This window comes from Gymnoscopelus braueri (genome assembly GCF_963280865.1).
Source record: "Gymnoscopelus braueri genome assembly, chromosome: 23".
NCBI lineage: Eukaryota > Metazoa > Chordata > Actinopteri > Myctophiformes > Myctophidae > Gymnoscopelus > Gymnoscopelus braueri.
This window is the reverse complement of record NC_137625.1, coordinates 13,132,177-13,144,440: the sequence shown is the minus strand read 5'-3', so window position 1 is coordinate 13,144,440 and position 12,264 is coordinate 13,132,177. Positions and strand designations below refer to the sequence as shown.

Here is a 12,264-nt window from a genome sequence, read left to right as displayed (position 1 = left end):
AATGGTCCCCACAAGGTTGATTTCTCAATTTCTGCTATACTTGTGTGGACGTCTGGCCCTCATAAGTATAGTAATACCTGGCGCGCACACACACACACACACACACACACACACACACACACACACACACACACACACACACACACCGTCAGCCCCTCTCGTTGTTCACGTTCCCATAATTCCCAACAGGTATGGTGGATTCCGTACCAATGCCTACGGCTGAGAGCAGCCAAGGTAAAGCAGAGTGTTAATCCACCATATACAATTTAACATGCATGACTACTGTCTGTCACTCTCCTGTGTGCGTGCGTGTGTGTGGACTTAACCACTTGAACCTTAGCGAACATTCTGTGAAAATATCCGACCTACAAGCTCGCAGCGCGTCGCAGCAAGCTTGTAGATCGGCTATTTTCAGCAAAGATATTTGGTGTTGAGGGGAAGAAAAGGAGGGAGCCAAGTGATAGACCCCTGGGGGACCCCGGTCAACCAAGTATAGCGAGTTTAAGTGGTTAATTGTTTTTTCTCTACTTAAAGTATGTGACCCTTTACTCTGTCGTTTGTTGACTCAGATTCATGTCTCTAAGGCAGTGATTCTCAACCTGTGGGCCATGAGGATATTGCAAGTAATAATTGAAAAGAATACATGCATATACAGTATATTTGAAAAATAATAATAATTAGTGTAAAAATAAATGGCATGGTATTTTGTTCTTTAAAACTCTGAAGATGCACGCTGCCCAGCCATCTGACCACTTAACACGGCAGCTGAAAGTGTGCCGTGTTAAGTGGGTGGGCCGCAAACGCCTTTCGTTTTTTTTTAAGTGGGCCCTGCATGATCCAGAAAAGGATGAGAACCTCTGCTATTAAGGGCCTTGCACACAAAGTCTGATTAAAAAACGAAATACATATTTGTTTTTCATTTGAAGTCGGTGCGTTTTGGGGGATGCATTAAAAGCTATTATTGCTTCAACTCTGTGTGCAAGGTCATTAACCCTGATCTTGCACTTTGTAAGTTGCCCTAGCGTGTCTGATAAATGCCTCAATTAAATAAATCCTGTGTGTGTTTAGAGTTGTTTGTTCCAGTTCATGTGTATTTCTCCAATTTTCAGTTGGCCTCCTGTCGACTGCATGCTTTGCAGATACACACAGACATGTTGCATTCCACCCACTGAGCTGTGTGTGTGTCTTTGTCTTTATTGTTGGTCAGTGTGAGAGTTTCATAATGTCTTGAATACTTTTGTGTTGTGCTGTGTGTATGTGACAGATTGACAGGGTGTTCCAGGTAAATGGAAGAGCGAGAGTGTGCACGTCATCTAGCAGAACCAGCGCTTAAGAGCGAGTAATAATGACAGTAATGGAGCGAGCGCTCTCTTTTATTTGCAACATTAAGCACAGAGACTTGCGTACGTGCGTGTGTGTGTGTGCACACCAGAGTTTGTGTGTGTGTGCACTGTGCACACCAGAGTTTGTGTGCGTGTGCATACTGCATACTGCATACATTCACAATCACATCCAATTAAATGGTACTATTGTGTGCTGCAATCACGTGCTGCTTTCTGCCATTCATATACTGGTAATCGTTCCCCTCTCTCTACATTTTATGCATCCTTCGCTCTCCCATTTTCCCTTTTGAGAAGGAACCCCCTCTTCTCCTGTTTCCCAATTTCGTGAAATCCTCTCCTCTCTCTCCTCGTCTCTCTCCTCTTCAACCTGTCTTCTCATCTTCCTCTCCCATGTTCCCCTCCCCTCCCACTCCTCCTCTTCATCCTCCTCTCTCCACTGCAGCAGACTTTGCAGTCTCACTCCACTGGTTCAGGCAGCCTGCCTCTCTCTCTCTCTCTATCTGTCTCTATCTCTCTCACCCCTCTTCTTTCATCATCCCCTGAAGCTCTTTTTTCTCGTCTTTCTCTTAATCCCATCTGTTTTCCCCCTCACTACCTTACCTCCCTCTCTCTCTCTCTCTCTCTCTCTCTCTCTCTCTGGTCTTATCACAGTCCCTCAGTCCTTGGCTGATGATTTTCTGCCTGTCTGTCATTCCTCTCACTCCCTTTCTGCTGTCTGTCTCTCTCTCCCTCCCCCCCTCTCTCTCTCTCATCCATGCAGGACAGAGAGTGTTGTCATTTTGTAACAGAATTGTATTCATTGAAGCATCACCCCCCTTGTATTTTACCTCTGTTGTATCTTGTGCACTCTATTTCTCTCTCTCTCTCCCTCTCTCACACACACACACACAGAACTTAGTAGAGGATGTGAAACATGTTCTAGAGTCAGAATGGAAGGCAGTGTGATTTTTGTGTTATGTGTCTGTCAGCTGAATGATGTTCTGTGTGTAGGTGACTATAAGGAGGCTTACCTCTCTCTCCCTCTTGTCGTCTCTCTCCCTCTCCCTACCTCTCTATCTCATGCCGCCGTCTCTCTCTCTCCCCCTCCATCTTTCTCCCTCTCTGTCTCACTCTCTGTCCCTTTCTCTCACCCTCCCGCCATTTTTCTCTCCCTCCCGCCATCACTCTCTCCCTCCCGCCATCACTCTCTCCCTCTCTCTCCATCTCTCCATCTGTCTCTCCCTCCATCTCTCCCTCTAATATCTCCTCTCTGCATGTCCCTCTTTGTCCTCTCATCCATCTGTCAATCTTCTCTCTCTCTCTCTTTCTTTCTTCCTCTCATCACCCACTCCTCTAAATCACTGCCTCGTCTCTCTCTTTCTTTAATCTCCCTCCGTTCTTCTAACCTCTCTCTCTCTCTCTCTCTGTGTCCTCGTCTCCGTGTCCAGCCGGTGGTGGTGGGGAGGCGGCCGCCGCGTCCGGCGGCGACCAGACCCCGCGGCGCCCGGAGGTCCAGGCCCGCCTGGAGAGCGGTCCGTGCGCCGCCGCCCGCTCCCCGCTGGCCGAGCGCAACGGCTTCCTGCGGCTGGGTCTGCACGGGTACCGGGCCAGCTTCCTGACGTCCACGCTGCGGAACCTGGCGCTCTTCCTGGAGGACGACGCGGCCCCGCAGGTCCTGCCCATGGAGATCACCGTCAGGGACACGCATTTGGACATGAAGGTCGGGGGACGCGCGACAGCGCAACATCAACAACTTTGTATTAACCCTTTAAGACCTGAGGCGATTCTTTAAAAAAAAATCAAAATCCTAACAGTTTTTGGAAAAAAAATCTAAAACATTTTTTTTCACGATTTTTCAAAAATAGCAGATCTACAAGCTCGTAGCGCGGCACTCGGTGCCGCGCTATGAGCTTGTATATCTGCTATTTTTGAATAGCCAAAGAAATCTAAAGTGACACAGATGCGTTCCGGGTCTTAAAAGGATGGTGTTTAGAGTCTGGGGGTTCTCAAACCTTTTCATGTCGAGGACCGACCCCCAAATTGATATGTATTTGGCCACGGACACCCCCATCTGAAAGGGGTCTGTGCCAGGGGCCACCAGAAAAGAAAATGATTCAAGATTTTCCCAACCTTTTTTCGATATTTTTCAAAACATGTTTTAAAAAATATGGACCCTTTATAAGTCTCTAACTCTAAGAGTGTATAAATAGAACCAAATGGACCCTTACTCTCAGAGTTAAATTAACATTGAGGATCTTACAGTGTAGATTGGGTTTCTCAGAAATGAAAATAAGTCGTATCAAATGGGGGGTCCTGTGGCCTAATGCAAATCAAACTGGGGGGTCCTTGAAATTAAAACGGTTGAGAATCACGGGTTTAAACGGATGCTAGGTTTGATGTTTACCTGGTATCCTGGTTACTTTGCAGCACTTGATTGCTTTTCTTGGCACTATATTTACTATGACCGCTTAGCCTGTCGTTTGATGATTAATGTTCTTTCTGTCTTATTCTTATCTTGCACACAAGTCTCTGGATAAGAGAGTCTGCTAAATGCCTACATTGTAAATTGTATACATAGACTTGCCTAAATATATGTAACACACACACTGCATGCATACATACTCACACTCGCACGCACACACGCACGCAGAGACGTTTATATATAGAGAGCTACAGTAGTAGTGCGCACACAGTGCTAAGTGCATGTTATACATAGACTTGCCTAAATATATGCTTAACACAGTGTAACACACACACACACACACACACACACACACACACACACACACACACACACACACACACACACACACACACACACACACACACACACACACACACACACACACACACAGTTAAGCTCATTCTAACAGTTAAACGCACTGTTAAACCTCTGAGTGCATTTACAAGCACGAATATATATGCATAAAATGGAAGTATGGTCTTAATCATGGTCATTAAAACCTGATTAAGACCCAACCTTTCAATTTCTTCAAGCATTTGAATGCGTTTTCACATTCCTTTTCAAGTTTCAATAGGGAATATATAATACGATATAGGAAGTCTTTACAGGTCTTTAGAGAGAAACGTGTAAATGCTTCAATGTAATTATTTCCAACGTGATTATTCCCAGTCATCAGTATAAGGTGTGCATGTAAACAGAACAAAGGGATTCTACCGTTGCGCCTCAAGCCTTAGACGGCCGGTCCGGTGCGTCTCAGGAGTAGGGACAGTATATGCAGAAGAGAGAACACTGGAGCAACACGGACAATTTAGGCCTTTTATTTAGATCGGTGCAAGTACAACAGAATGACTGACGTTTCGGTCTTTCGACCTTCCTCAGACTCTGAGGAAGGTCGAAAGACCGAAACGTCAGTCATTCTGTTGTACTTGCACCGATCTAAATAAAAGGCCTAAATTGTCCGTGTTGCTCCAGTGTTCTCTCTTCTGTGTGTGCATGTAAACACTTCTATACTAATATGCATGGATTAAAGTTCTCAGACACCATGACTGATTTCAGCCATTTGGATTCCATTAATCTCTCAAGAACAGATTCTGCACTGTGTTGGAATCTGTCGGGGAGGTTCGTCATAACGTGTGCGCATTCAGATCAGGAAGCAGGCCGCGCTTTACCCAATCAAATGTAGTGGGCGGGATTCACATGTCCGTCGATCTTTCCCCCTCGAAACAAACCCAAACTAATTTAACAATAGCGTCCGCGGAGCAGACAAAACCACGGAAAGATATTCACATTTTAACTTACTCTTTCATCATAGAAACAAGTGGGCTTATAACCAAAACGATCCATGTTCTCTGGGAGAAGTGGTGTTAGTGTTCCGTGTAGAAATATTGTTAGTGGGAATGAAAACATAGTGGCACCACCGGAAGTGAAAGCTGAAGGCAGACCTAAACCCCGGTTTCCTTGCGCACTGGTGTTACGTTTTCTTCCGCCCAGAGCCAACAGACATTGAACAAACAGCAGAGGTCGCTGTTTTTCATTTTCAGTTGGACCTGGGTTCCCAGATTGGGATTCCATAGAAGCCAGCATGTCTTCTATGGAAGCATGTTGCGCAGTGAAAATAGCCTATCTATAAGCTCTCAATTGAGAGCTTGTAGATAGCTTGTAGATAGGGTTTTTATTTTAAGATGAGCGCATTTGAAGTGGTCAAACTAGCGATATGTTCGGAAGCATCTTCCATAAAATCTTAATAGTCTCGGATACTTTATGTACAAGCAAAGGTTAAAGCTTCATACTAAAGTTGGCAGTATGAAGAACAGCAGGAACAATATCACTTAAACATCATCATTTTACATATTGTGTTAATTGTTTAGGAATCAGCGCTAGTGTGGGTGGGGGGCTCCTTTCATAATGTTTCACAAAGCGCACATTAGGACTTGACCATACAAACATGTCCAGTCGTCAGATTCTATTTAGCTTTAAGCCATGAATACGGGGCGCTCAGGTGGTGCAGGTTTAACCCAAGCTTGTATATCTGCTATTTTTGAAAAATCATGAAAATGTGTGCAAATCTTTGAACATAATATATTTTTTAAGCGAACATTTTTAACTCAAATCTTTGCTTCTGGGGGTCCCACTGATATAGAAACATACGTTTTTCAGAAAACTGTTGAGATTTAGGAGACATGTAGAATCGGCTTCAGGTCTCAATGGGTTAACCAGCATCAGGAGTAGGGGTTCGATTCCTCCACGGTGCCTCTGGCTTGGCCTGGCTCTCCATCAAACACATGTTTGCGAGCGGGAAGCCAGGCAGGACAACATCGTTGTCGTAGTTACAGGCCCCGTAAAGGACCGCGTATTTACAATCTACGACAGTGTTTTGCCAAGTCCTGGAAAAGACGCGCTGTGATTGGCCAGTAGTCACTTTGATTGGCAGTTGTGCCGAACGTTCACGCCAAAACATGATGTCGTCTGAAGCAGACTTGGCAACGTTCGGCACGGCGACTCGCTCGCTTAACCCATTAAGACCTGAGGCCGCTTCTAAACATTTTTTAAATCCTAACAGTTTTTCGGGAAAAGAAATTAAAAAAAAGATTTCACGATTTTTCAAAAATAGCAGATATACAAGCTCGTAGCGCGGCACTCGGTGCCGCGCTATGAGCTTGTATATCTGCTATTTTTGAATAGCCTAAAGAAATCTAAAAGTGACACAGATGCGTTCCAGGTATCAATGGGCTAAGCTAGCTCGGCGGTGCCTCTCGTGGCTCAAGTCTGCTTCAGACGGCGCGCCTCTGTCGCAGACAAAAAACTATACTTTATGGGCGAAAAAAAAAGGATAGAAACAAGCCAGTTCCTGTTCTTTCATTTCATCCAATCAGAAGAAGGTATGTGGTGGTCCTTGGCAAAACACTGTCGTAGACGGTAAATACACATAACCCAAGTTTTTGATTGATTGAATACTTTATTAACAGTTTGCAAAAAGTACAAAGGTACAGTTATACAATAATGCTAAAAGGATAACACAAAAAGCCCTGAGGGCTTGTTTCCACTGTGTATTCAATTCATCAAGACATATAAAGACATACTATCATCAGGAGCAGTAAAAGTATATTTACAGATAAACATTTGGGCGTAATTTATTTTGGCAAGCTAGGAGACTTGTTACAGTAGGTCCAGTTGTAAATTGCAGACCGGTGCTCTTTTATGGTGGTTTTGAAGGAGGGTGGGCATTCCACATTTTGGTGGCATAATAGTAGAATGAAATCATCCCCAATGCCGAATCTGGGCTAAGATCTGGCTCTGCACCCGAACCAGTAGACTACAATACAGGGGGAAATCAGGAATTGGCATAACAATTTGAATTGGGAGGAAAAATGTGTCCAAAATCTCATATGAATACACACTAACACAGTTAAACACACTAATCCAACGTGTACCTCCCACAGGATGATGGACCACGTGAGAACCCATCCGATCCAGAACCCTCCCCTATCACTGTGCATGTGGACAGTCTGATCATACACAGACGAGACGACGGATCCTTCTCTATAGGAGGTGACGCACGCACGCACGCACGCACACACACACACACACACACACACACACACCACATGCTTACACCTCCACATCAGTACTAACTCACTGTTTCATTATATAACTGGTCCCATTACCTTCACTTCTTGTTCTTTCAAATCCCATCTTATTCTGTATCTCAATAACAAAATAATAATAACAGTAGACTGCAGACTGCCATCAAGGCATACAAATTTGCTTATTTGAACATTTGGCCTGATGGTGGTGCCTGAGGAAAGGTCACGGGGTCAGAGAAATCAATCAATCAATTGATTGTGTTCCAGGTTGGATCAATGGAACTAACATGTATACTTTCACTTCCTATTTACCAATTTAATAATGAACTCAAGAGCCAGTAGGGTTCAACTGCAGTGACAACACACAGAAATGTGTGGGGAGGATTTCACTGGCACAACGACTTAACTCTTTCAATGCCATGCTTATTTATGGAATTTTGGCTCCGAGTGCCACAGCAAAATTCATTGTAAAAAAAAAAGTGCTTAGGAGCCGAGATACAGCCTTTTTCAGTAAGTAGTTAAACAAAGAGTGAATGGAGCAGCAAATCTTCAAATCATCATATCTTGGGTTCTGAACATGTTTTTCAAAAAAAAAAGAAAAAAGAAAAAAGTTTGATTTTTTTCTTTTTTTTTCATGACGTCTTTGACGTCATGTGGCACACGGGGCATCAGGCCTCGTGACGTCTTTGACGTCATGTGGCACACGGGGCATCAGGCCTCGTGACGTCTTTGACGTCATGTGGCACAGAATGAGTTAATTGGGAGGGCTAAAACACGATTGGCAAAAATAGAGATACAAGGATTCTGCTCAACAGTGATGGTCTAAAACGGTGGTTCCCAAATGTTAAGCTCAAGACCCAAAAGAGAAATTAGGCATTTGCCCGGGACCCAAACTAGTGAAAATAGCTTGGCGCAACGCGTCGCTTGGCGCAGCGTTGCGAGCTTGTTGATCTGCTAGTTGCACTACTTCTTAAAAGTTTTATTTTATTATTATTTACGGAATAATGAAATGCATTTGAAAAACGTTGGAATTGTTTTTAATTGATGAAAAGTTGTGACTTTTTTTGTTTAAACTTTTTTCAATCTTTTGAAATAATGCAAAAACAAATTATGTAGGAAACGGGGAAAAAATTGGGAATATTTACTCCTGACCCATTAAAAATTGGTCTGTGGTCTAAAACAAGTAAAAATGCATAGATGTCCAGATGATAAGCAGCTCACAGCTTTCCCTCGTGTCGTCTCAGTGGAGAACAGCCCAGCAGAGAACAGAACCCAGATGGACAACAGCATGTTGATGAGTGACGGCTCTCCGAACCAGCCAGAGACGGACGGCCCGCTGATTGACACCTCTCTGAGCCCGGTCCCCGAGACGGTGGCCATTGTCTGCGCCGTTCCAAAAGCTACACAGACCCAACCCCTGCCCTTCCTCCCCACTGTGTCCAGCAAAGAAAAGGTGCCCGCTCGACAAACACATACATTTGTATTACTATACTTGTGAGGACACAACATTTTAGGACGGTAATTTTATGAATACCCATTAAAACTGTCATTTTAGATTTCTGCATTGGCTATTCCAAAATAGCGAACACATTTTTGAAAAATATTGAAAGTCCGAGAACTACTGATTTAGAAGGTATTTGTAGAATCAGCCTCAGGTCTTAATGGGTTAAACCTAAGCCTAAAGCCAAAGATTGCTGATGTGCAATCTCTCAAATTCTACTATGTTTGTGGTAAAACTGGAAACCCATCGAGATTAGTGGTAAAGTAATACAAGTACACACACACACACACACACACACACACACACACACACACACACACACACACACACACACACACACACAAAGTATTTTCCACTGACCCTCTGTCACTTTTTTTTTTGTTCAGATGCTGATCGAGGAGAATGAGTGTTTGAAAGTGGAACTCTCCAGAGCCAAGATGGCGCTGGCTGAGGCTCAAATGGAGAAGGACTCACTTCTGCACCGCATGAAGAGTCTCAAAATCAACACCAGCTAAGCCAGGCTTTCTGTCCGCAGGCGTCCTGACACATAACCACCGGGGGGCAGCAGCAAGCAACGCGGCTGTTATTTTGTTGTGTGGATTTTCTTTTTTTTTTGCTAACTCATCCAAGGCGACAACAACAAGTTGGGGGGGGGGGAAACAACGTTTTGGACTGCCCAGTTCACCCTGATTTGTACGCCAGCACACAACTTTGAGACTTTTAACATAGTCCACCCCCCCCCCTCCCTTTCTTCCTCCATCCCTCCCTCCCTCCCTCCCTCCCCGCGCAAAGCAATGCAGACTCAAGTGTGACACGATTGTTTTGTGTGTTTCAGTTTGTCTCGTTTCTACGGCCTCACTCTCTCCGCCAAACTCGGACAAGAGGAAACGAGGGAGAGGAGGCGCGGGAGGAGGAAGAGTAGTATGTATGTGTGTGAAAACGGTACGGCTGATGGCCAATGTTTTAGGAGTCGTGTCTGTGGCAAAAACACAGATTCGAGGTCAGCTCCTTTCATCCCCCACGGCCGTTTGTTATCGTCTTATGTTTTAAAAGATAACAAAAAAATTATATACCCTAGTTCCTTTCCTCTCATGATCGGCGTCATTAAAGTCCCACACAGGTGCGAGAGAACATTGAATGTCATATCTTCAGAGGAATGTCTTAAAAAAAAGAATGACTTATTTTGCACTGTAATGTAATTTAACGCTTTCATATCGGGGAGGGGAAAAATGACAAACTCTAGTTGCTCAGAGTGTGTACAGTAGGCCTATGTGTATAAGAATGTGAACACACATACGCAAAGAGTTGTTTTTCTACAGAAAACTCATTGTTTATGCTGTGTGTGTCTGTGTGTGTTTGTGTGTGTGTGTGTGTGTGTGCGTGTGTGCGTCTGCAGCCAGAACAAGCATTTCATTAGTGAATAAATGAACTCATACGCAGTGAGTCACATTCCGTTTCACGGCTTTATCAGCGGTGCTCCCAGAAGTCCAGTTGCACGGACTTTTTTTCCTATTTTTCTACGTGTAAATAGCTTTAGTGTGCAGCACTTTGAAAACCTGGGCACCGTCCATATCACCCCTGTACAAACAACACGCCCCCAGTCCCGTAACTAACCGAACCCTAGACATTCGATTCTCAAGCAACCACTGATTAGAGGGAACGTAGCCCATCTATTATCCAATAAGTATAAAGCATATTAACCCACATGTGCTTTCTACTCTTTCCCAAAAACACTTGGTAGAGTAAAGCCTAATTTATGCTCTGTCGCACGACTGGAAATAGCCGACCCACATGCTCACAACGCGATGGCGTGCAGCGCTGTTGTGCGACTAAGAATCGGGCTTAATATGGGCACATTTGAGCTGCCTGGCTATACTGTATATAGTCCTGTGTGTGCGTGCGTGCGTGTGCTTTTATGTAAATTTCTATATTTGCATAACATTTCACGTGTAGCTTTTTCCACAGACAAAGTGTTGCCCATATCTGCTGCTGTTCCGTGCTCTGTGCATGTCTGTGGGAGAGCACTTCTACTGTCACATATAAATAGAACAAAACTGATTTTGTGTTCCTCGAAACGGCTCTTCCCAACGACTGTATGGAAGGCCAGTCCTATTTACAACGCGACCGAGTTTGTCCGTCAATCGACCCATTGTCTATCATGATCTGTACACGACTGTCAAAGCCCCGACTTGAACTCATTGCTAACTTTGCCTGGCCCAATTCACTTTAAGTTGAGCAACCTGGCATCCCTATTTTGGGCATGTCATTAGGCAAACATTTTCTTTTATTATTACAAAAATAGAGCCAACAGCGATGTACGAGCTCATAACGCGTTGCATCTCGCTGCGTTGTGAGCTTGCGCATCGGCTATTTACACTATCGTTACGTGACACCATCATACGACGGGGCTTAAAGGGCAAGACCACTTAGGTAGAGTGTTGTTACATTGACATGATGTAACTCCAAAGGTGGGCAAGAAACCAAAAATAATGTCTCCATTGACTAGAAATTGATAATTCAAAATATGCTCCTCATTGACTTAAACGAATGCAAACGAAGCAGATTCTGACAGTATAGAGCATCACAAAACCCAGTACTGTTCGTTTTTTTTTATAGAAATGTCAACTTCCTGTTGATTTCACTATTTGCAGATCCAGATATGCGGTTCCAGCCAAAGTATTCTTCCTAATAAAAAATAGCAAAATCAATAGGAAGTTGACAATCTTTTTAAAGAAATCAAACTGTACTGGCCTGGGCTTGGTGGTGATCTATACTGCCAGAATCAGCTTTGTTCGTTTACAGGCTAAAATAGCTCCTCCTGAGTCTCTTGACCGTACAATGTAACCGTAAATGATCAATCTCTAGTCAATGGAGAAATTATTTTTGATTTCTTGCCCACCTTTGTTGTTACATCATGGCAAGGTAACTACACAACCCAAACCGCTACCAAAGTGGAATAGCCCTTTAAGTGGTTCTGGCTCATGTGGATTAGGTGGAACACAATTATGTTCTCTGCACAACTACAGCAACAAGACTTGAAATGTCGGAGGAAGGATTTTGAACACTTTGATTGTATGTGAGGATTCTTTTTGGGATCTGTTTTTTTCCCATCTTTGTTGTGCCTCCAATAGACTCTGCCTCTCTCATCACGCGGCCCCGCCTCCATCTGGGAATCTCCACCCCCTTAATACCTGTGTGGAGTAAAAAAAAAGAAAACAGTAATAAGATGTATTGTCTGTCAAAGCTGCTGAAATATTAATGAAATAAAGAAGGGTATCAAAGTGAAATGTTTCTTCATCCTAAGTGTCTAATTTGAACTAATGTTACTACTTTGGCATGAATGAATTTGTCAAAAATAAAGGTTCTGACTTTGTACGCCAGTGACATTATCAC

At 43.8% G+C, this 12,264-nt stretch overlaps 1 protein-coding gene across 4 annotated transcripts in view; it reads left to right on the top strand.

The window, feature by feature from the left end:
* Window positions 1–9,646, top strand: part of bltp3b (bridge-like lipid transfer protein family member 3B) — a 56,666-nt gene extending 47,020 nt beyond the window's left edge. For 3 of the 4 annotated variants that reach the window (XM_080421020.1, XM_080421019.1, XM_080421018.1), the window contains 4 exons: window positions 2,771–3,042; window positions 7,227–7,335; window positions 8,615–8,823; window positions 9,258–9,646. In XM_080421020.1, coding sequence (XP_080277146.1) covers window positions 2,771–3,042; window positions 7,227–7,335; window positions 8,615–8,823; window positions 9,258–9,386 — 719 coding nt within the window. In that variant the 3' untranslated portion in view covers window positions 9,387–9,646. The other variant, XM_080421021.1, reaches the window with a different exon arrangement.
* The last annotated feature ends 2,618 nt before the right edge of the window (window positions 9,647–12,264 follow it).